Source organism: Bufo gargarizans, chromosome 10 (assembly GCF_014858855.1).
Source record: "Bufo gargarizans isolate SCDJY-AF-19 chromosome 10, ASM1485885v1, whole genome shotgun sequence".
NCBI lineage: Eukaryota > Metazoa > Chordata > Amphibia > Anura > Bufonidae > Bufo > Bufo gargarizans.
The window spans coordinates 103551278-103576797 of NC_058089.1; the positions used below are offsets into that span (position 1 = coordinate 103551278).

Here is a 25520-nt window from a genome sequence, read left to right on the forward strand (position 1 = left end):
ACCCAATGACTTTTGGCTGGGGGTGTCTGATGTCACTTGGGATGCATTGGATGACTGAGTTAACCAATCAAGAACCGCTGGGTTGCTGGTCAAGACACGACCACTAGATGACACCGGGAGCTCAGGCCTCTCGCTGCGACTCCTGCTGCCACGCCCCCTTACTCTGCTGCGACCACTGCCTGCGCCAGAAACGTTTATGCCTCTGCCACTCCCCTGTGCAGGGCCTGGCACTTCTCTGTCTGACATGCTTTTAATTTATTTAGTTCAGCTAAAAGTAAATTAAAACACCCCTAAAAGCGACGAAAATATTTTTCTTTCTGTACTGAAATAGGCCACTAAACGCTTTCAACACATCAGATGTAGCAGTGTTAAAGGGATTCTGTCACCTCATTTTAGCTTATAGAGCTGCGGACATGCACGGCTAGATCGCCGCTAGCATGTCTGCAATATAGCTGTCCCATAAAGCTGTGTCCTTTTATTGTGTTTAAAAAATGATTTTATAGATATGTAAATGACCCTGGTAAGGAGCCCAAGGGGCTGTACGAACCTTCTTGGAGCCCAGCCTACGCCCCCTGTGAAGGAGCCCAGCACCGCCTGCGTCCTCCGAATCTCCTCCTTGCTCACAGTTAGATCGCCGTAGTCACGAGATTACGGCAATCTAGCTGTGAGCAAGGAGGAGATTCGGAGGACGCAGACGGTGCTGGGCTCCTTCACAGGGGGCGTGGCTGGGCTCCAAGAAGGTTCGTACAGCCCCTTGGGCTCCTTACCAGGGTCATTTACATATCTATAAAATCATTTTTTAAACACAATAAAAGAACACAGTCCTCAGTCCTCACACTTGTAGCCACCATTTTAGGAAAAATTGTAATTTGTTACCACGAAGTGCAAGGAAATTCACATTCGTTGCGAATCAAATGTTTCCTGAAATTCGGATCGAATTCCACTTCGTCTGATTCGATTCGCTCATCTCTAGCGCTGACCATAGGCTTCTCATTCCTCGTGAAATACATAACATTTAGTAGGGCGTATGTGTCTCCATGCTTCCTCCTGTAATCTGGCATTACAGGACTGGCATGCTACCAGATGGATCATGGGTGTGAAGGTGAATAACAAAATGAGTTTCCCATAGGAATGAATACTATTCCCGGCACCTCGTGGTACAGCAGATTTTCTTGGTTATCTTGCGTAGATGGAGTAATGCTGACGTTGTGTGAATTAATCCGGTTAAAATATTTGTAAGCCCTTTGAAGTCTTTGTCACACATATCAAAGTCAAAATAAAGTGTTTAAGAACCCCTTTAAAGAGGCATTTCCAGGCTCTGTTCTAAGTATAGGAGCAGGTCCCAGTGGTAGGACTCTCCTTTAAAGGGGTTTGCCAAGACTTTAACACTGATGACCTATCCTATGAACAAGTCATCACTATCTGATCGGTGGAGGTCCGACACCCTGGACCCCCGCGATCAGCTGTTTGAGAAGACAGTGGCACACGCAGCAGTGCTGCGGCCTTCTCTGGTTTTTCCTAGGCCAAGTGACAGCACGTTCATCGGCCACGTGACCAAGGGCGCAGCTCATCCCAATTCAAGTGAATGTAGCTGAGCTGCGATACCAAGCACATCCGCTATACAATACAGCACTGTGCTTGGTGAGCACGGAGAAGGCTGTGACTCTCACAGGACCGCCGGAGCCATCTCAAACAGCTGATCAGCGGGGTTCCCGGGTGTCGGACCCCCATTGATTAGATACTGATGATCTATCCAGACCACAGGTCATCAGTATTAAAGCCTCAGAAAACCCCTTTAATTGTTGCAAAAATCTCCACCAGCTGTTGTCGCCACTAGAGGGGGCAATTTGTATGCTGACTTTCAGTTCAATAGATGGCTGTAGGCTGATGTGACACATAGGATTACCAAGAGCCTGCTGAGAATTTACCTATCTGTGACAGGAGAGGTTTTGGCATGGACCTTGTACAATTGACAGTTTTCATTGAATCAGGCGATAATTAGGAGAAAACTCCTTTTTAATTGTCCCTTTGAACAGTCCCTACTTGTTACAGGGGTCTCTTAGCTGTCACGATCTGTGGATGTGGGTCCAGTGTGCTAACCACCCAGGAGTGGTCGGCTGCTAAACTTATCGAAGGAATCAGGCTAGATAGTTGTCAGGAACAGGCTGAGGTCAAAATCCAAGAAGGGAACTGGCAGTATATGGGCAGGTAGATTGATTATAGCTCAGATAGCCAGGTAAAGAAGACTAGCAGGACCTGTGTTGATCAGGCAAAGAGTGCGAGAGACAAGCTGGTATTTATAGAGGAGCTGGTGAGCTAGTTAGTCAGAAGCTGGAGGACAGCAACACATAGATCAAGGATATAAAGGGTATTAAACTGAGGTGAGATACACTGAACTAAACTACTGTTCACACATACACACAAGACGGACAGACACATAGCGAGTGGAGCGGCAGAAATAAGCCGCCAGCGTAATGTTGAGAAACTTAATGCAAAGTTTTTCCCTGACAGAGCAGCAAGTGATCAATTTACTTGCAGCACTACCAAAGAAGAAATGAAGTATTACACAGCCCCCATTCAGATCAATTGGTTTCTGTGTGTAATGCAGGACAGGACAGGTCCTCCAGAGAAAGAGGTCCTCTTGGTAGACACTCTTCTGAACAAATGACCCCTCTAATAAACTCAGAATTTACTGATCTGGTGTTTTGTAAACTGGAGAACCTCTTTCAAAAAGGTTGGTTCATCTCAGACATTGAGGGCATATCGCTAGGATATGCAATCAATGTCAGATAGAGGAGAATCCCAGAGGTGGGACCTGCATCCATCTCCAGAAGAGGCCCTCAAATTGAATGGAGAACAGCTGCGCATACATGGCTCCTCTCTGTTCACCCTTAAGAAATTCCAGAAATAGTAGTGAATGGAGCGGTGGCCGCGATTGCACATTGCCCTCTCCATTTGCCGCTATGGATCTTCCGTAAGTAGACAAGTACGCTCACGTTTTTTTTCGGGAACCCCTATAGTAATGTACGGAGAGCACGTCACTCGTGCACTGTGCTCACCTTCACTTTGGGTGCCCCCGGTCTGGCGATTGGAGAGGTCATCATTGATGGCATAGCCTAGCGATAATCCATCAATGCCTGAGACAAGCCAACCCCTTTAAGGAAAAGATGCACATTCTTTACACAAAAGCTTATCAGAAACATTACTTTTAAGGTATTTTAAACTATTTTTCTTTGAGATGATGAAGTTTATAAGTCTTTGTCACTGAAATCAGAGAATACATGTCTAGATAGGCAACTGCTAGGAAGAGCTGTAATCCATAAATCCTTGGTTAAAATTCCATTTTGCAGGGGATTATGATAAGGGTTGTAATCCCTTTGCAGTGTTGTTTCATAAAGTGAAGGTTTTTACAGCTCATTTCCGTTGCGGCCTGCTATTGCCTGCACCCCTCCCCCCGGGCATAAATATTACCTGTATGTGGTGCCTGGCATTTTGGGGGGCATAATAGGGGTTGGATAACCCCTTTAACCATTAGGATACTGGAGTTTTTTGTTTTTTTTTGCAATTTCATTTTTTTCCCCCATCTTCCTTGAGCCATAACGTTTTAATTTTTCCGTTCACATATCCATATGAGGGCTTATTTTTTGCGGGACGAGTTGTACTTTAATATGGCATACAATGTAGTGGGAAGCGGGCAAAAAATTCCAAATGGGGTGGAATTGAAAATAAAAACCCAATTCCTCCACCGTTTTATAGGTTTTGTTTCTACAGTGTTTCCTTTGCGGCAAAACTGACCTGTGCACTTCATTCTTTGGGTCAGTAGGAATACAACGGGGGTGAGACGGGGAGGAGCCAGGGCAGGTGGTGGGATGGGCCAGGGGTGGGTAGTGGGTGGAGTTAGGGGGCCCAATGATTTCTATGTACGCCCCTGAGTGTAACTGTCATTTTTTTTGGTTTTGGTTTGCTAGTTTATTAGAGCTAGGCAGGCATACCTGAGTTAGTCTGTCAATGGTTGTCAAAAGATCTGTAACAACCTTATAATAACAGCCTTCATTAATGGCCCCTGTCACTTTCCACTGCTAGGGCTTGTCGGTCTTCCTTTTAGTATAAACAGAAGACAGAGGGGCGGTCTTCCACACTGCATGCCTGCATTAGTCTTCAGAGTAAGGAGGCGTGTCTCTCAGTAATCCAATCTGATTGGCTGGCAAGAAGCTTCTGGATACAGCAAGTGTGTATGGGGAGTAAGGGAAGGCAGTTTTGGCCTCAGAGAACTGGCAGAGGATCCATCTTGAGAAGATCCCCATATTGTAGAGGTTAAAACAGGCATAAGTAAGAGAAAAACTTAAGGAAAACAGTGCTGCAGCAGTAGTAACATATGCTGAAATCAATTGTTTGATGAAAACATGACAGTTACACTTTAAATATATAATTTTTTGAGGTGACCATTTTGTTCAGCTATTTCACTGGTTGTCATCCAGCTTTCCCAGACTTCTGAATATCAAATAGGACCACTTATGGTGGGAGAGGTGTTACTGCGGTTTATGACTTGGACTTGATCCAAAGGATAAGCAATTTCTGGCAGGAGGCAGAGTTAAATATAAGGTCGGCTAAAGGAGTAAGCTCAATTAGAGCCATATAAAGGCAGAAGTTGATGGCACCAACTCATAGAGGGCTCGTCATCAACACATGACCTATGCCACCTCTCAGAAAGTCTTTCTCCAAAGCCACGCTTTTCCCCCTAATCTTGGCCATAGGTGACTGACTAATTGGGGAGGCCGGAGGTTCTTGCTCAATAACAGAGCATGGAGCAGTTGCCATTTGATAGCCACTGTATTATAACAATAGCAATTCCAACTTGTTGTAAACCCTGGTATTAGGGATAGGGTGGTTATCACTTTTGCCTTTTAGCACTGGGCTCCTGGTATCAAATCCAACCAATGACAAAATATGCATGGAGTTTGTAACTTCTTGTGGTTGCATGGGTTTAAAGAGTACTTGTTGATTCAGATGTCTTTTCAAAATAAGCTGCTATGCATGAATACATAAGTGATTAGTATGATATCTGACCATTATATGACTTGTATCTGGCATTTTTGGACAGTTTTCTCTTTGCAGGCTTCATCACATTCTTAGTTGGCCCTGAGCTGGTGGGTGGACACCAGATCTAATGAGGTCTACCCATAGAATAAAAAAAGGAGACAGAAGATTCTGCTTCCTAACACTGTCTCAGAATTACTATATATGACTTACATTTTTTTAAAATTCTCTGACCTGCTAGAAAGGTACATGTGTAAGGCCCCAGAGTGGCATTACCACTACTATCTCTAATGGGCTAATATCATGTCATCTGTGTATTTATGGCAGGTCCTTTACAATGTGCATTTTCTATTTTGCAACTGTTATGTTATAATGTAATGTACCTGGTTCACCAGTAGGTGGCAGCAAACATGGCAAAGCTACAGGTACATAGAATGGAGCTTTCCATTGCATTCTAACCCCCCCCCCCTCCGCCCGTGGAGGAGTGGGCGAGTACCACTTCCTGCAGGAAGGGTGGGGACCAGTTTAGTGGTAGTCTAGCTTACCCCCTGCTTGGGGAAGGCAGCAAGTGAACGTCCTTGATGGACGAGCCTTGTCTAGGCCAGCTAGAGCACCTTCAGCTCTGCTGGATGTGGAGGCCACAGCTTGGAGCCTCCCTGGATTAAGCTACAGTCAGACTACAAAGAAAGAAGTTGTAGCATACAGTTAAAGCCAAGTTATACAGTTAGCTTGTCAGCACAGCGGAGTCCGAGAGCAACCGATGTAGCATAGACAAGTTTGCCTGCCGGTTTCGTGCTAAAGCCTGCTGGGACCATGATAAAGTCTGTAAGCCGTTTGGAGAAACGTTTATGCAAAGGAAAGCTGCTTTTCAACTTCATCACAAGGTCTGGACTCAATTTATTCTTCATTCAACTACCCCCTTTTCATTGCTTCGGAGCCAACGTCTAGGGTCCAGCGTATCCAGGTAGGAGCACCGTGCACCAACATTAAGGGACATTTAGGCCACCCTACACCACTCTTGTATTCCTACACCTGGGTACCATCTACTACATCACTAAAAGGGGCCCTGTGCCCTTGTTGCTTCACTGCAACTGGCGTCATGAAAACAAGTACCTTTTCCTCTTAAAAGGCCCTGAGGGGAGGCGCCCGTTGCACATGATGTAATCTTTAGTGAAGGTGATCATCTTCCCAGTTACTGTATTTGCCAGTTATCCCCTCCCTTCTGTTTCACAGCTGTGTCATGTGACTAGCAATCAAACTTTCCAAATAACATAGCATCTTACGTGTCGACAGCAAGTCAGTTACTCTATGTAGTCCTATGGGAGCCTCAACGTCAGTCTCATAGGAATGAATAGAGAAGTAACCGACTTCCTGTCCTGTGTCAGTTGAAGATCAGAGAGTTGGTCACATGACACAGCTAAAAATGAGAAAGGTGGGAATAGCTCACAAATACAGTCACCGATAAGAAGATTAAATCATGCACCTTTCTAGCAGGTCAGAGAATAAACATTTTTGCGGGAGTTCTTCTTTAATAGAGAAGTACTGTGCTGTAAAGATGTGAATAAAGCACTTGATATAAGATATAACTAGGGATGAGCGAACTTGTGTGTACAAGCTCGAGGTTCGTGTTTATTACAGTTCCGATACCACAGGGCATAACGGAATTCTATGACGGAATGGATAACGGCATGCCCCTTAAAGGCTTCCATAGTGCATTCCGTCATAGAATTCCGTTATGGCCCATGGTAACGGAACTGTCATAAACCCGAACTCTGAACTCGAGCTTGTAAAACACAAGTTCGCTCATCCCTAGTTCGCTTACACTTACTGTTAGCTGCTGAATCATGTCTGTTTCACTTTGCTTGTTTCTCCTGCTGTCTTCCCTCTCCATTGACTTCTATTGGATGGGGAGCAGGCAGCCTGTCTTGATTTTAATAAAACAGATTTCAGAGAGAATGTTGGTTTAAGAAAGGGAACGGGGAGGAAGAAAGGGCTGATAACTGGAGAACAAGGCATTTTTTTCAGATAAGTTATATTACAAAGTTTCTTATATTCGTCTGTAGTACTGATTCTTGCAAAGTTGTGTGAAACAACAGTGACCGTTTAAACCCCATTAGAGCTGTATAAAAGTAAATTGGATTGTGACTGATGTAAATGGTGAAGCTCTCTGTACAGCGTAGGAGGAAAATGTTTGCTCTATAGAAGCAGCATGGACTAAATACAGTAATAGGTCCCTTTAGTGGGTTTCAAAATTACATAAAAAGAAAAATACACACAAAAACAATAACATACGTTTATGACAAAAATAGGAAGGCGACACATATGTTATTAGAAATCCTACTTTACTCCATCATAGTACAGTATAACACATTAGCACCATGGGCAGCAAAATTAGAAATTACACATAAAGGGATAAGAATTAAAGAAATGATGGCGCCCTCAGTAGATCCCACTTCTACATGTTCTTTCATACGTATGTATGGCCTGTATATACCAATCAGCCAAAACATTTAGGTTGCTGCCACACTGTCTTTTTCTTGGCTTGTAAAAAAAAAAACCCTATGAAATCCTGGTGTTTTTGCAAGTGTTTTTGAGTGGCATTTTTTAGTCAGTGTTTTTTCAGAATTTTTTTTATTTAAAAAAAAAAATGCCAAGGGAGAAAAAACAGGAACCAGTCTCCAATATAAATAAATAAATAAATAATAAGTGTTTGTAGGGAGTTTTATAATTTCCTCCTGGCCAGTATGTAGTATCTGGCTGCAGTATTTCTGTCTCCAAACAAAACTCAGCATTTTTCAAAAAAAGATGCAATGAGAAACTACCCTTAGCAGGGTCAGACTGGCCCACCAGAGGATCCTCCGCTGGGCACAGTCTATGAAGCCATAATAGGCCCCAAAGATCCAAGAGAAGAATTGCATTTGGAAATGCCTTTGGAGCTAATCACGGTCCTCTAGAGTCTATGTCTTAAGTTTAAATCAGTCACACTTTATCGATGATATAGGGGTTGGGGCCCTATTGTAATTTCCTCTGGTGGGCCCAAGAAACCCCAGTCTGATGCTAACCCTTAGGCCCCTTTCACACGGGCGAGTATTCCGCGCGGGTGCAATGCGGGATGTGAACGCATTGCACCCGCACTGAATCCGGACCCATTCATTTCTATGGGGCTGTTCACATGAGCTGGGATTTTCACACATCACTTATGCGTTGCGTGAAAAATCGCAGAATGCTCTATATTCTGTGTTTTTCACGCAATGCAGGAACCATAGAAGTGATTGGGGCGCGTGAAAAATCACAAGCAAGTGCGGATGCGGTGCGATTTTCAGGCATTGTTATAAAGGGAAAATAATAGCATTCTGAATACAGAATGCATAGTACAATAGGGCTGGAGGGGTTAAAAAAAAATTAAATTAACTCACGAGTCCACTTGATCACGTAGTTGCGGATCTCTGTCTTCTTCTGTAATGTTGAGCTGCCGGCTAAGGACCTGTGGTGACATCACATAACATGGTCCCTCACCATGTGATTGGACCATGTGATGAGCACAGTGACGTCACCACAGGTCTTTTGCCAGGTCCTGAAGATACCGGCAGCTATGGAGCAGGTAAGTTAACTTTTATTATTATTTTTTTTAACCCCTCCATCCCTAATTTACTTTGCATTCTGTATTAAGAATGCTATTATTTTCCCTTATAACCATGTTATAAGGGAAAATAATAAAATCTACACAACACTTAACCCAAACCTGAACTTCAGTGATGAAGTCCGGGTTTGGGTCTGGGTACAAACATGGCGATTTTTCTCACGCGCGTGCAAAACGCACCCGCATCTTATCGGGCCCTCACACGCCACGCTCGTGTGAAAAAGGCCTTAGAGTTCAGTTTTTGTTGGGGTGTTTTCAGCCAAAGCCAAAAGTGGGTTGGAAGAGAAACGAGAAATATAAAAAGGAAGGACTTTTTCTCCCTCTTGCTGAATCCACTTCTGACAAAAAACAAAAAAACACTGCATTGAAAACTGCAACAAAAACTGCCACAAAAGCATGTGCGAGACCATCAGTAGGACCCATTCCCATGGAGGATTTCCATGGCAGAAGCCACCATGGGTTTTCACTTTGAGTGCTGCAAACTCGCTCACAGTTTAGCCCACTGAGTGGAGCTAAACCGTGAGCGGACACCCACGGTGGCTACCGGCTATATGTGTCCAGACACCGTGCCAACTTCCACGGTCAGTTTTTTTTATGCAGTTTTTAGGCCTAAGTCAGGAATTAGTAAAAGACTGTTTTTCCTTTATGCGCGCCGCCCATTTATGATCCATTCTTGGATTTGGCTTAAAAAATAAATAAAATAAAAAAACATTAAAAAAAACTGGCGTTTTCTTATGCGGCACAAGGGTCTTTGGCCCCCCTCAGGCTCCTGGGCCCAGTAGGAACTGCTACCTCTGCACCCCCTATAGCTTCGCCCCTGCTTAAAGGGGGATCTCCGGGCTCTCCTATATTGATGACCTATGCTCAGTTGCCCCTTTAATGTAGCAAATGAATAACCCCATAGAAGGGACCTCAAATTTGAGATGCCCTCCAAGGCATTCACATGCCTCCGTGTCCCGATCCTATCCTTCACTATGCCAGCGGTATAGTGAAGGACTTTCTTGCTTGCTCCTCCTCCCGACCTCCCCTGCCCTTTGTGTACCCTGCGCAGGCACTGCAACGCTAGGGTGAGACGAGCCCCGGTCTCCTTCCTGAACTGCTGAGTGGTGCCCACTTCCAGCCCTGAGTACTGATCCTGCTGGAGTCTTTACAGTAATTCACTGTAAGATATATATTACTTGTTTTATGTGAGTAAGGGTGCTGGGTGGTTGGAGAAGGGGGGGGGGGTGTTGTGGTGGAGGGTGTGATTGCATGCTAGATTGTGGGGAGGTGGGATCCAGGGAGCCCAAATAAATTCTTGCCCAGGGTCCAATTAATATTAAAGACGGTCCTGGTTATTGATATTAAAAGTTGTGGGGTTTAGATCTGGTTATTCTGGAATTAGCCTAAAAAGTTTTGTGAATTATGAGCAATTGTCCTTTGGCATACAGATATACTGCCATCTAGTGGTGTATTCATAGAATTACAAAGCACAGTACTTTGAGATTTAAATGGGTGCTTGTCAGCAGATCCTCTCTCTTAGTGTCCTGTCTGGGCCGTTCAGAGTCTGTTCAGCGTGTGTGTGCCCTCACATAACCACTGCTCCCAACACTTTTAAACAGCTCGATCAGGATGGCCTAGGTGGTGGCAATTTGTGGAAACAACCATCCTGCTTCTCTCCGCCCATGAGGTGTCTCCTCTCAAAGTTTGTCAACTGGGCAAAATGTCTTTGAGTGCATCGTAGAAGCATGTCTAGCAGTCATCAATGTCTCATCACACTACCCTAAAGTAGCCTCTGAGAGCCTTTTTATAGGGCAGCGGGGGAAGAACTTTTACATCTTCTTGGTAAGACCCAGCGTGAAATCAGACCACACCTGTAATCATTTACGTATCTGTCTGAGACATTGAGTTTTGTAGCAAACCAACATTTCTATCTGGGGGCATTAGATTTTTTTGTCAATGAGTGTAATACACAGCCATGGACGGCCCTCTAGAGTCAAAGACACCTGTTTTAGTTGCTCTCTTCTCTGGCTAAATGATGGAGGACCCCAATAAAGAAACCCCCTAATCCAGTAACTCAGAATTAGGGGTGAATGAATCGCACTTCAGATCACAGATCCAAAGTCGATTTGTTTCCCAACTTTGTTTTAAAATGTTTAGTTAAGTCCTTCGAAGTCGTGTTTTAAAATGTTTTTTAAAGTTGTAGAATCGAAGGCTGAAGTTCATCGCCGAAGTCTTCGCCATTAATGAATTTTGTATGCGCTGCGCAAAGACAAAGTTAATTAACTCCGAAGACTTCGGTGATGAACTTCAGCCTTCGATTCTACAACTTTAAACATTTTAATACACGACTTCGAAGGACGCAAGTAATTTTGCCTTTAATGCTGTATAGAGACGAGCTCCGTACAGCATTAAAACGAAGTTGGGAACGAATCAAGTTCGGATCTTGGTTCCGAAGCACGATTCGCTCGCCCCTACTCAGAATGCCCCTGGGGTATTTGAAAACATTTTTCTTTTTAAAAACTCCTTTAGTCATTGAAATGAATGAGGAAAGCAAAGGCAGTGGGTGCATCCCCCATAACGACCCCTCAAAATGCTGATTAATGTGCAAAAATGCCTATGCCTGGAGGTGGGCCTCCCTGGACTCTCACGAGGAAGACCTGATATTTAAACACGACAGACATATTTCTATTGTAGTACCCAAGACCTGCGAGTACTACAAATTGTATATTGTTAGGTTATGTATTTTACTGTTTGTTTCTGGCTGTCACTACCAGCAAGGTATATCTGGCAGGAACAGGGTTAACCACCATGTTTCTCCCCTCTTGGTTGGTGGAGGCAAGGGGAATGCCTGTATGGCTACAAAGAGGAGAGGAAGCGCATTGCTGAGCTCCTGCTCCTGTCACCTAACCTCTTGATGGAAACCTTCCAAATTGTCCCCAAGTAAAGCCTTGAGATTCCAGACAGCAGAGTGACCTGCTACATCTGCAGGCACTGCTGTAAGGTAAGGGACTACAGACAAGCCACCTGTCACCAAACAACCTCTCGGCCAGTATCACCTCAGTGCTGAATTACCACTAACCAACCTGCCTCCATATCTTTGCTGGTGCCAGAGAAGAATTACTCTAAAACCTGCTGTTACCATATGTATTTTAAGTTCTGCATTGCAGTTGGTAAAAAGGACCTTGTTACATTTAACCTTGGCCTCATTCTTCAGTACTATAATGCTACTTTACCGATTCCCAGCGAGCAATGGCCTGAGGGAGTACACCGTGAAACACACTTCATGAGGGCCACTACCACTCCCATCCTCTACCTGCACTATCCACAATTTCATGTGATACAACAGAGTCCACTTGCTTAGCTTTGTTAGATACTTTTCTCACTTTAATGGGTTCAGTGCCGATGCATCACCTTCAAACTGGTAAAACTTAGAATTACCTGTCCTTTACGGACACCAACATTTCCAGTTCCACTGTAAACCATCCTTCATATTGTGAGATCTAGTTTATATTAGAACTTCTGATTTTCTGACAGTGAATTATCAGGCTTGCCTTTACAATTTGCTCGGATTGATCAGGAAACGTTTCCACCCATTTAAGCCACCTTCCAGATCAAACTCTGGATCGAAGGAGGGCCTCTTCTCCAAAAGGATGATTGCGAGCATTAAGGCGAAGTGGGCAGTTAGTCCCCATATAGTAAATGATTTTTCGGTGTCTGGGTCCATGTAGATGAACTGATGGACAACCACTAATCCAAAAGGCGGTACATTTACTTCTCGAGCGGTATAGTGTTCTGAGCTAATGAAGAACTCCAAAGGGACAAGGAAGATGTCCGCCACTTCACTGGGGTTCGGCGTTGGCTGGAATGTGTCGTCGACAATGCCGACAATTGGGTAGACCAAGCATGATGGGAGACTGTAAGACAATAAAACACTACAACGTGATATTATGAACTCATTTCTAGAAGAAGACAGAATATGCATACCTTCACAGGGGATAGAGTGGTAGCACAGATGTGATATCATGGACCCCATAGGTGTGGTCTGAGGCCATATTCACATCTGCGCTGTTCTGTTTTCCTGTCCTAGGAACCCACAGTGCCAGACCCGTCATGGCAGAAGTAAACAGTACCTGATGGACTGCATTGACTATAATCAGGTCTATTGGGTGTCAGGGAGTTCAGCATTTTACCAGGCAAGATAGCACAGCATGCTGCACTATTTATCCGGAGTATAACTGGAATCTGCAGAGGAGGATCCGAAGGATGCTTTTAAAGGAGTTGTCCTCAGGATAGTTCATCAATATCTGATCGTGGGGGTGGGAGGTGTCTGACTCCTGCCGATCAGCTGTTTGAAGAGGCTGCAGTGCTTTTCCTAGGCCAGTCACATCACATTTATAGGTCACATGGCCTAGGCTCACCTCAGTCCTATCCAAGTGAATGGGGCTGAGCTGTAATACCAAGCACAGCCACTATCCAGTGGATGACACTGCGCTTGGTGAGCTGGGAGAAGGCCATGGCGCTCACCAGGGCACTGTAGCCTCTCCAACAGCTGATGATGGGAGTGCCAGGTGTTGAACCCCATCCATCAGGTGTTCTGAGGATAGGTCATTAACATTAAACCCCTTTTATGCAGCGTTATAAATAGTCTCTATTGTTTTGACAAGTTTTACATTAAATCAATAGTACAAGTGAATATAAGAAACTTTGTAATATGGTATATCTTATCAAAGAAAAAGGTCCTGTTCTCCCTCTAACAGCTCATTTTCCATCCCCTCTCCATAGATTTTTATGGGCAGCATATAATATTTTCCTTCAGTGAGCTGACATAGCAGAGAATGTTAGTTTAGGAGTTAGGTGGTGAGAGAAAAATATTTTGCTCCGATAACGTATATTGCAAAATTTCTTATATTCACCTGTACTATTAAGTTATGCAAAGTTAGCTGAAACAGAGACCAATTAAGGGGTTTCTCCGAAAATACAGAGGATCCACCTTCCATAAACAGGTTATAATTACTAGCAGATCCTACGCTGCTACTCTGGTTTTCCCCCGACAGGCTCTGTTTATCTGGCTGCAGCATTGACAACATGGGACCTGTGCAGCCAATCACTGGCCTCTTCAATGCACCACTGAGACCAGTGACTGGCTGCAGCAGTAATGCATTGCCGCTGCTGCAGCCAGGTAAACAGAGCCAGGCTCAGAGAATGAGAGCAGAAGCCTGGGATCTGCCTGGTAAGTAAAAAAATCACTAGTTCCTTGTTAGCAGATCCGTGTGTTGTCCGATTTCCTCTTGAAACTTGTCAACCCCTTTAAGTTCCTCTCAAAAGTACATGATTTAACAATATCCTATAAAGAGTAGAACTGTACAATACCAAGGAAATCCTGACAACATGACCTGCTGGGGGTACTTGAGCTGAGGGACACCGCATAAGGGATGGATTTTAAGGATTTCCAAATTACTATCTTCCCATGGCAATCACCGTCAGGACAGCGTACGGACCGGAGTCCAGTCCTTGGGTTGTGCTGGAGCTGCTCAATGCTGATTTTTTTGCAAAGAGAAAGGTTCAGTTCAGGTAAATGACTCAGCATCTTGCTGAAGGTCTCCGTCACCAGTTCATACGGCCATCAGATAGCGCAGCATAAAACTGGTGACAGATTCCCCTTAAAGGAGCACTGTAGCCCTTTCATTGTGATCATCGAAGGCAATCGCAAAAGGTAGGACCCCGAGCAAACATTAAGGAATCATCCAAACATCATAGCCGTCTCCTTCCAATAAAACACTTCTGGGCACATTTATTAAGACCGATGTTTTAGATGTCCGTCTTAAAAAAGGCCCATAGCTGGCGGAGGATCCGCCGGATTGTAGAGGCGCCAGCCTCTCCATAACTTCCGGCGTATCCAGCAGCAGTTCTAAATGCAAGACTGGTTCTGAACGGTCTTACATTTAGACCTTGTTCTACTACTAAAACAGGTGTGGAGAATAATGAATGAGACGGGCCTGCCGGACCTTCCCCTCCCACAATTTTAGACCTGGCGTGAGCGGGGCGAATTCGCAGATTGCGGCGCAACTAACAGTTACTAAAGAACTAATATGCCGAATTTAGGCACATTTCAGCTTAGTAGATGACCCCCTTCATTCATGGTTACCTTGGCGATATGAGGTGATAACCTGCCAATAATTTGCACCTGTTCGGGGCAGAGGCCGATCTCTTCTTGGGTTTCTCGAAGAGCCGTCTGTATATCATCTTCATCTGAAGGATCCTGTCTTCCACCCGGAAAGCACACATCTCCTGGCATTGTCTTCAGCTGAAGAAAAAGCAGGTACAGGGGGCATCAGAACAGACAGAAGGCATGTACAGCAATAACAATCCATGTAGCACTAACATATTCTGGAGCGCGGTACACCGAGTAATCAGACACACCAGTCCTTGCCCTCAATCTAACCTCCCCATGTCCCATACGATTCGTCCAGTTTGTTAGGATGGTGATACATTTGTGAATATGAGGAAGCTAGTGCAGCACAAGGTCTCGACATTTTGTTAGTTTGGGACTTTGGGGATATTTAGCATCAAGAGAGGAAAACTCTACCATAGGGGCAGGACTAAGAGCTGGCATTAAATGCCATGATGAGATGTTATTAAGGCCTCAAGCACACGGCCGTTCGTGCATTGGGGACCGCAATTTGTGGTCTCCAATGCACGGACAATGTCTGTGCGGCGGCCGGGACAGATCAAAACCCATTCAACTTGAATGGGTCAGTGATCTGTCCACACCGCAAAAAAATAGAACATGTTCTATATTTTTTTTTGCGGTGTGGAGGTACGGACATAAACACCACAGAAGCACCGCAGCTCCGTATTGCGGACCCATTCAAGTGAATGGGTCCGCATCCGTGATGCGGGGAGCACACGACCGGTGCCCACATATTGCGGGCCGCAATACGGCCACGACCGGGCAACAGCCGTGTGCATGAAGCCTAAGGGAGAGGCACGTAGTAGGTGCCCTGGGGTACTACTACTACTACTGGTACTACTGGTACTACTACTACTGGTACTACTACTACTACTGGTACTACTACTACTACAGTGTGATTCACAAGGCTAGATAAAATGTCCCTGCTATATAAGCATGTACAGACGTAGCTGTTGGCCGGGCATGTGTAATACCCCAGAGTGGTATTAGCAACTCTTTGTGCTTTCTACCATCTCCTATGGTTGACCCAATGTCATCTTATGTATTGATGTCCAGATCCTGCACAATGTGTATTGCAAGTCTATGCAAATGTTATGTTAACATGTAATGTGCCTGGTTCACCAGCAGATGGCGGCAGCATTGGCAGAGCTAGTTTCCCTAGAGTGGAACCTTCTATCCATTCTAGCCCTCTCTAGAGAGGGAGATGTTAGTGAAGGTCAAAATAGAGTACCCCCGGCAATGGGAAGGCCGTGTTCTGCTGGGCCCTGAGGCCTAAGCTGAGTGCCTCCTGAGAGTCAAGTGTGAAGACTCCATGAATAAAAGGGTACAGAGACAAAGAAAGATAAAAGTTAAAGATACAGATCAAGATAAAGACAGAGTCAGGCTACAGAAAGCAAAGTACAGCAGGAAGGAAAAGTTTATATTTAATCTGACAGCACAGCAAAGTTAAAGAGGTTCAGATGTAGCAGAGCTGAATGTGTTTGCCTGACAAAACTTATGCCATACCCTGCTGGTTACCAAGATAAAGTTTGGAATATTGTTCTCTGATGCACGTTTATTCAAGTAAAGGTGTTTTCAATGTTAAAAATCTGAACTCCACTTATTCTACAAATCCCTCAACTCTTCACTCCCTTTTCATTGCTCGGACGACCACGCCCAGGGTTCCAGAATACCCAGGTAGGAGCACAGTGAAAAGTGCACAGCCACACCTTAAAGGGACATTATAGGCAACCCTTACACCACTCTGGCATTTCTACACTGGGTACCACTATCACCATCTATTTAGGGGGAGCCTGTCCCTCATTGCTGAAATGCAACTGGCGTCAAACTAAAAACTTGCATAAAATCTTAAAGGGACCCCTAGCATCGGTCTAGTCCGCTGCACATGTGCAGCCCACTCTCCATTCACAACTATGGGCCTTCCCAAAATATTTTCAGAACTCCCATAGCAGCGAATAGAGAGCACACTGTGCATGCATGGCGTGCACTCCTTCACTTCAAGGACCCCGTTTTGGATATAGGAGCAGGTCCCAAAGGTGGGACCCGCACCTTTCTGACATTGATAGCATATCCTAGCAAAATGTCAAAGTCTGAGATGGGAATACCCCTTTAACCACTTCAGCCCCGCTAGGTGAAACCCCCTTCATGACCAGAGCACTTTTTACACTTCTGCACTACACTCCTTTCACCGTTTATCGCTCGGTCATGCAACTTACCACCCAAATGAATTTTACCTCCTTTTCTTCTCACTAATGGAGCTTTCATTTGGTGGTATTTTATTGCTGCTGACATTTTTACTTTTTTTGTTATTAATCAAAATGTAACGATTTTTTTGCAAAAAAATGACATTTTTCACTTTCAGCTGTAAAATTTTGCAAAAAAAACGACATCCATATATAAATTTTTCGCCAAATTTATTGTTCTACATGTCTTTGATAAAAAAAAAATGTTTGGGCAAAAAAAAAAAAATGGTTTGGGTAAAAGTTATAGCATTTACAAACTATGGTACAAAAATGTGAATTTCCGCTTTTTGAAACAGCTCTGACTTTCTGAGCACCTGTCATGATTCCTGAGGTTCTACAATGCCCAAACAGTAGAAAACCCCCACAAATGACCCCATTTCGGAAAGTAGACACCCTAAGGTATTCGCTGATGGGCATAGTGAGTTCATAGAACTTTTTATTTTTTGTCACAAGTTAGCGGAAAATGATGATGATTTTTATTTTTTTTATTTTTCTTACAAAGTCTCATATTCCACTAACTTGCGACAAAAAATAAAAAATTCTAGGAACTCGCCATGCCCCTCACGGAATACCTTGGGGTGTCTTCTTTCCAAAATGGGGTCACTTGTGGCGTAGTTATACTGCCCTGGCAATTTAGGGGCCCAAATGTGTGAGAAGAACTTTGCAATCAAAATGTGTAAAAAATGACCGGTGAAATCCAAAAGGTGCACTTTGGAATATGTGCCCCTTTGCCCACCTTGGCAGCAAAAAAGTGTGACACATCTGGTATCGCCGTACTCAGGAGAAGTTGGGGAATGTGTTTTGGGGTGTCATTTTACATATACCCATGCTGGGTGAGAAAAATATCTTGGCAAAAGACAACTTTTCCTATTTTTTTTATACAAAGTTGGCATTTGACCAAGATATTTCTCTCACCCAGCATGGGTATATGTAAAATGACACCCCAAAACACATTTCCCAACTTCTCCTGAGTACGGCGATACCAGATGTGTCACACTTTTTTGCAGCCTAGATGCGCAAAGGGGCCCAAATTCCTTTTAGCAGGGCATTTTTAGACATTTGGATCCCAGACTTCTTCTCACACTTTCGGGCCCCTAAAAAGCCAGGGCAGTATAAATACCCCACATGTGACCCCACTTTGGAAAGAAGACACCCCAAGGTATTCAATGAGGGGCCTGGCGAGTTCCTAGAAATTTTTTATTTTTTGCATAAGTTAGCGGAAATAGATTTTTTTTGTTTTTTTCTCACAAAGTCTCACTTTCCGCTAACTTAGGACAAAAATTTCAATCTTTCATGGACTCAATATGCCCCTCAGCAAATACCTTGGGGTGTCTTCTTTCCAAAATGGGGTCACATGTGGGGTATTTATACTGCCCTGGCTTTTTAGGGGCCCTAAAGCGTGAGAAGAAGTCTGGAATATAAATGTCTAAAAATGTTTACGCATTTGGATTCCGTGAGGGGTATGGTGCGTCCATGGGAGATTTTATTTTTTGACACAAGTTAGTGGAATATGAGACTTAGTAAGAAAAAACAAAAACAAAAAAAAAATTTCCGCTAACTTGTGCCAAAAAAAATGTCTGAATTTAGCCTTACAGGGGGGGGGGGGGGGTGATCAATGACAGGGGGGGTGATCAATGACAGGGGGGGGTGATCAATGACAGGGGGGGGTGATCAATGACAGGGGGGGGGGTGATCAATGACAGGGGGGGGGGTGATCACCCATATAGACTCCCGGATCACCCCCCTGTCATTGATCACCCCCCTGGTAAGGCTCCATTCAGACGTCCGTATAATTTTTACGGATCCATGGATCGGATCCGCAAAACACATGCGGACGTCTGAATGGAGCCTTACAGGGGGGTTATCAATGACAGGGGGTGATCAGGGTGATCAGGGTGATCACCCCCCTGTCACTGATCACCCCCCCTGTAAGGCTCCATTCAGACATCCGCATGATTTTTTACGGATCCATGGATACATGGATCGGATCCACAAAAAACATGCGGACGTCTGAATGGAGCCTTACAGGGGGGTTATCAATGACAGGGGGTGATCAGGGTGATCACCCCCTGTCACTGATCACACCCCCTGTAAGGCTCCATTCAGACATCCGCATGATTTTTTACGGATCCATGGATACATGGATCGGATCCACAAAAAACATGCGGACGTCTGAATGGAGCCTTACAGGGGGGGTGATCAGTGACAGGGGGGTGATCAGGGAGTGTATATGGGTGATCACCCGCCTGTCATTGATCACCCCCTGTAAGGCTCCATTCAGACGTCCGCATGTGTTTTGTGGATCCGATCCATGGATCCGTAAAAATCATGCGGACGTCTGAACGGAGCCTTACAGGGGGGTGTTCAATGACAGGGGGTGATCAGGGAGTGTATATGGGTGATCACCCCCCTGTAAGGCTCCATTCAGACGTCCGCATGTGTTTTTGCGGATCCGATCCATGGATCCGTAAAAATCATGCGGACGTCTGAATGGAGCCTTACAGGGGGGTGATCAATGACAGGGGGGTGATCAATGACAGGGGGTGATCAGGGAGTGTATATGGGTGATCACCCGCCTGTCATTGATCACCCCCCTGTAAGGCTCCATTTAGACGTCCGTATGCGTTTTGCGGATCCGATCCATGTATCCGTGGATCCGTAAAAATCATACGGACGTCTGAACGGAGCCTGACAGGGGGGTGATCAATGACAGGGCGGTGATCAATGACAGGGGGGTGATCAGGGAGTTTATATGGGGTGATCATGGGTGATCAGGGGTTTATAAGGGGTTAATAAGTGACGGGGGGGGGGGGGGTGTAGTGTAGTGTAGTGTTTGGTGCGACTGTACTGACCTACCTGAGTCCTCTGGTGGTCGATCCTAACAAAAGGGACCACCAGAGGACCAGGTAGGAGGTATATTAGACGCTGTTATGAAAACAGCGTCTAATATACCTGTTAGGGGTTAAAAAATTCGGATCTCCAGCCTGCCAGCGAACGATCGCCGCTGGCATGCTGGAGATCCACTCGCTTACCTTCCGTTCCTGTGAGCGCGCGCGCCTGTGTGCGCGCGTTCACAGGAAATCTCGCGTCTCGCGAGATGACGCGTATATGCGTCCAGGAGGAGAAAAGCAACCACCTTCCGGACGCATCGGCGCGTTAGGCGGTCCGGAGGTGGTTAATAACCGATCGCTGATATACAAGTTATTACGATTGTTCATCCCCCATTCACTTTGCATATTGTCGTCCACACATCCCCGGGTGGTGTGCTACCGACAAATAATGATTTTAGTTGCCGCATTAAGGATGCTCATTTGTCGAGTGATCGGCAGTAGCTTTACATGGGCCAATTGTCAGGAATGAGAGTTGATACGATCATTCCTTCCCAATCTTGACCCGATCCTCAGCATATGTCAGAGGGCCCAAAACTAGATGACAGCGATGGAGAATTACAGTGAAGACGGCGAGGCGCATACAGTCCAGTAGAGAGATGACATGTAGAAATAAGGTGGACACGATGCCCCGTCGCAGCAGCTTTATTACATTCAGGCAGAGGAAGCCATATTGGCCTTCTCTTCTTGTAGAGATGTGACGTCTACATAACAGCTGATAACGGTTCTGTTTTAGTGACGAGTGTTTACATAATGAAGTACAAAGTACACAGCATAGATCGGCCGCCGACTTACCTCCAGTGATCTGACGGTCAGCAGGAGATACGGCTTCCCTTGTCTAATTAACAGCGGGAGCAGGATCGAAGCTCTTGGAAGAGGAATGTCGGCGTATCGGCTGCCGACATCATATTTCTTAAGGAGGTTCTTGATCTTCTCCCTACGATTTGTCATAAAAACTGATAAAAATCAGCGTGGAAATCCTCTGTGCAGACAAGGCATTTATAACTGGGAGCTATACGGGTCTTATGGTACACGTCATCCCTTCTGCATCATCTTAACGAACTGTTCCAGAAGGGATGAGGTTCTCAGTTTGGTGGGATATGCAGTCCTGACATGTGTTATATCTGTATACTTCTCATGTTATCCAGGCACATGGAATGAACACCGAGACCACCACAATGATGAGAATGGGGGTCCCAGTGCCCCCCTCCCCGACTAAATAGAGCATAGTCCTTCATGCTGCTCCATTCAACTCTGTAGGGTTGCCGAAAAGGGGACCGCATCGGTGCAGCAGGTCACCACACTTACGCATGCCAGATCCTGCTGGCGTACTCCTCCTGACCGGCAGGCCGGCCGCTGGATTGTCACACCCCCCCACCCCCACTCTCCTCTCCAGCCCCTTAGTGCCCAGCTTACTATTGCCCATAGAATGCGTGCATTCATGTTCTAATAGGGGCTACTGCCTGCGCAATCTAGTTTGACCTAGCCTATGATAGACCTTGCTAGGCGATATAATACACTCTTCCCCAGTGGTGGATGCTTTAGCTATAGCTTCTAGTATCCTGCAAAGGTGTGCAGTTCAATATTTGTCTGCCCGTGTACCGACTTCTGTCTGTTTCCTGGATTTGACCCTTCACTGCATGTCCTGACCTCCGTTATGACCCTGCCCTGACCACTGACTGTTTTTCAGATCCAATAAACTTTGCTTGCCCTGACCTCAGCCTGTCCCCGACTCAGATTTTGCCTTTGAAGGTGGTTTGCACTGCTGTCTGTTCACCCCCATGGGTCAGCCGTCACTAGAACAGAGGTAGCAGCCTGGTGGTTCCTCTGCAGCAAAGTCCAGATCCCTGTATAGATATTGCCCTTAGGGCTCACGCACACCACCGTATGGCATTTTCAGTGTTTTGCGGGCCGTTTTTAACGGATCAGTTTTTTTTTTTTTTCCAGTAGTGTTTCTGGGTCAGTTCCGTTTTTCCGTATGACATATACAGTAATTGCATAGGGGGAAAATTGGGCTTGGCATAACATTTTCAATAGATGGTTCCACTGAACGGATACGGCAGACATACGGAGTACATTCCATGTGTTCCGTTTTTTTTTGCGGACCTATTGACTTGAATAGAGCCAAGGAACGTGATTTGCGGGCAATATTAGGACATGTTCTATCTTTAAACGGAACAACGGAAATGGAATGCACACGGAGACACTTAAGTGTTTTTTTTTGCTGACCCGTTGAAATGAATGGTTCAGTATAAGGCCTCCTTAACACTACCGTATGGCTGTTTCAGTGTTTTGCGGTCCGATTTTCACTGATCCATTGTTCCGTTTTTTTGTTTCGTTGCGTTTCCGTTTTTCCATATGGAGTATACAGTACTACATAGAACAAATTGGGCTGGACATAACATTTTCAATTGATGCTTCCGCAAAAAACGGAACGGATACGGAAGCATTCCGTTTTCTTTGCGGACCCATTGACTTGGATCAACAGAACGTGATTTGTGACCAAATATAGGACATGTTCTATCCTTGCACGGAACGGAGATATGGAAACTGAATACATTAGGAGGACATTCCGTTTTTTTTTTGCGGACCTATTGAAGTGAATGGTTCTGTATACGGAACGCCAAAAAACAGCCCCCAAAAACACGGTATTGTGAAAGAGGCCTAAGTAACGCATACTGAACTAAAAAAAAAAAAAAAGCCAGTATATTGAACATTAAAAACTTTCGTGTACATGAGCCCTTTAAGTGAACGGGTCCGCGATCCGCTGAGGCTGCCCCACGGACTGTGTTCGTGCATTGCAGCCCCCATTTTGCAGGCCGCAGCACGACCATGGGGCGCACACGTTCGTGTGCAGAGGGCCTTATGCTAAAATTCACCCAATGTCACTAAATGTCTGAAAAGAAATAAACTAAAGCATTATATACTCACCTTCTTCTCTCCCACTGCTCGGGTCCTCCTGTATACAAGGCAGTGACGGCGACGAGCAGGTATACAGCATGTGACCGCTGCAGCCGATCACTGTCCTTAGTGGTCTCATGCCATATACCCCCACTGTGCACGGTGATCGGCTGCAGCGGTCACACGTCGTATACCTGCTCGTCACCATCACTGCCTTGTATACAGACAGCAGGAGCGGAGCTGCGAGGCAGAAAGCAGTGGAGATGATGCAGGGGGAGTATAGGGGGAGTCTTTATTGGCGTTGGGGGGGGGGGGGGGGGGGGGGAAACTTTAGGATAACTCAGACAACCCCTTTAAAGACGTGAACTCCCGCATTGACATAAATGGAGTTCAGAGACGGGAAAAAAAAAAAAAAGGGGTCGTTCCCCCTACATTAAAATTACAGTCACTGTTTGTAGCGTGGTAGCTCAGGAGCTGTCAGTCACATCCGTACGAGCTGACACAACTGTAATAATCCGCCTGTACAAACAACACACTGACACAAACCTGCAGCCCGCACAGATGCAGCAGAGCCGAGTTTGTCTCCACAATACCTCATTTAACAGCGTATAAAATTTTTGCGTTCAGTGTATGTCAGGGATATCACCCTCAAATGACAAACCCAGCTCTGCTACATCTACATGAAATCTACTTCCTGCCACAGCACGTCTCTTCCTGTGGACGCGTTACGCTTACCTTATGTCGTCGGTGCTCTGCTCCCCTGCATTGTCACCGCTGGGACACACGTCTGTTGCCTCCGCCATCCTCCTGTGGCTACACATGTCCCCCGAATCAGTGATGTCACTCACCAGGGGAGGAGGCGACAGATCATGCTATACAGCTGCTGCCTGCTCCTATGTAGGAAAGCTGGTCAGGTGACTGCTTGTCAAGCCTTTGCCACACTCTGGGAGGTTGTCACGTGATTCTTAAAGGGGCTGATCTTCTGTGCTATCAGGCCGCAGCTGATTTCAATCCACTTTGTGAGGCTCCCGCCCGACACACAAATCTTGTCTGGTGTTTTTTGTTTTGCTCACAAAGAATAAATAAATAAATAAAACACAATAGAATCTTCTCATCTTTTTTTTTACATTCCGCATGCAGTTCTTTTTTTGAACACCATTACCTATAGGCCTCATGCACACGACCGTTGTGTGCATCCGCGGCCGTTGTTCAGTTTTCCGTTTGGCATCCGCGTCCGTGATCCGTGTTAGGCCTCATGCACACAACCGTTGTGTGCATCCGCGGCCCTTGTTTCGTTTTCCGTTTGGCATCCGCGTCCGTGATCCGTGTTAGGCCTCATGCACACGACCGTTTTTTTTTTAAGGTCCGCAAAAACGGGGTCCGTAGGTCCGTGATCCGTGACCGTTTTTTCCTATCATTTCAAAGGCAAACTTGACTTAGATTTTTTTTTCATTTTTCATGTCCGTGGATCCTCCAAAAATCAAGGAAGACCCACGGAAGAATAAACGGACACGGATCACGGAACAACGGAAACCGTTTTTGCGGACTGCAAAAAAAAAACAGCCGTGTGCATGAGGCCTTAGAGAAAGTGCATGTGTGTCCTGCAATTCAGGTCACATGAACGCACAACGTATTTTTTGACCATGTCCATTCCGATTTTTGTGGAACCATCCATTTCAATGGGGACGCAATCAAAATAATACGGAAATGACTCCGTGTGCATTCCGTATCCGTAAGAGCTCATGCACACGACTGTATGTATTTTGCGCTCCGCAAAACACGGATCTGCAAAAAATACGTATGACGTCCGTGTGCATTCCGTATTTTTCGGAACAGAACAAAATAGCGGTCCGCAATGCACGGGCGCTGGCCACGTGAATCCCGTATTGCGGTGCGGACCCATTGACTTGAATAGGTCCGCGATCCACAAGATACGGAAAAAAATCTGCAAATATGGCGAAATCTCGTGTGTGGTGATGTCGTCCCGCACTGCAAGATTTTGATCTGTGTCTTCAATAAAGATGGCCGTGGCGGCCTCTTCGCGCTCAAATGGATGAGGTGAGTATTATTATTATTTTTTTACTGGATTAGTCCTTGAAAACCCTCACTATTAGGGCTCATGCACACGAACGTATGTAATTTACAATCCGCAAAAAATGGATTTGCAAAAAATACGGATAACATCCGTGTGCATTTTGTATTTTGCGGAACGGAACAGCCGGTCCCTAATACAATAGTACTATCCTTGTCCGTAGTGCGGACAATAATAGGACATGTTCTATTTTTAGCGGAACGGAAATACGGACATACGGCAAATTGCGGATCCGCAAAACACAGATGTCGTCCATGTGCGTTCCGCAATTTGCAGTACGGCGCGGACAGCCATTAATATAACTGCCTATTCTTGTCCACAAAACGGACAAGAATAGGACAGATGATATTTTTTATGCAGAGCTACGGAACGGAGCAACGGATGCGAACAGCACACGGAGTGCTGTCCACATCTTTTGCGGCCCCATTGAAGTGAATGGGTCTGCATCCGATGCAGACCAGAATAACGGTTGTGTGCATGAGGTCTAACTTCTGTTTTTTTTGCACACCCATTGAAATAAATGGTTCCGCATACGGTCTGCAAAAAA

At 45.4% G+C, this 25520-nt stretch overlaps 1 protein-coding gene across 2 annotated transcripts; it reads right to left on the bottom strand.

Moving 5' to 3' along the window:
- Positions 1–12021: 12021 nt before the first annotated feature.
- Positions 12022–23813, bottom strand: NUDT7 (nudix hydrolase 7). 2 transcript variants are annotated; one of them, XM_044270736.1, is made up of 4 exons: positions 23617–23813; positions 20776–20917; positions 14805–14963; positions 12356–12573 (listed from the first exon to the last, which is right to left on the bottom strand). In XM_044270736.1, the coding sequence occupies exons 1-4, from the start codon at positions 23700–23702 to the stop codon at positions 12499–12501; spliced, it is 462 nt and encodes a 153-aa protein (XP_044126671.1). In that variant the 5' UTR covers positions 23703–23813; the 3' UTR covers positions 12356–12498. The 2 variants fall into 2 exon arrangements, with proteins under 2 accessions (XP_044126670.1, XP_044126671.1); XM_044270735.1 differs by lacking the exon at positions 20776–20917 and having other exon boundaries at positions 12022–12573.
- Between the last annotated feature and the right edge of the window lie 1707 nt (positions 23814–25520).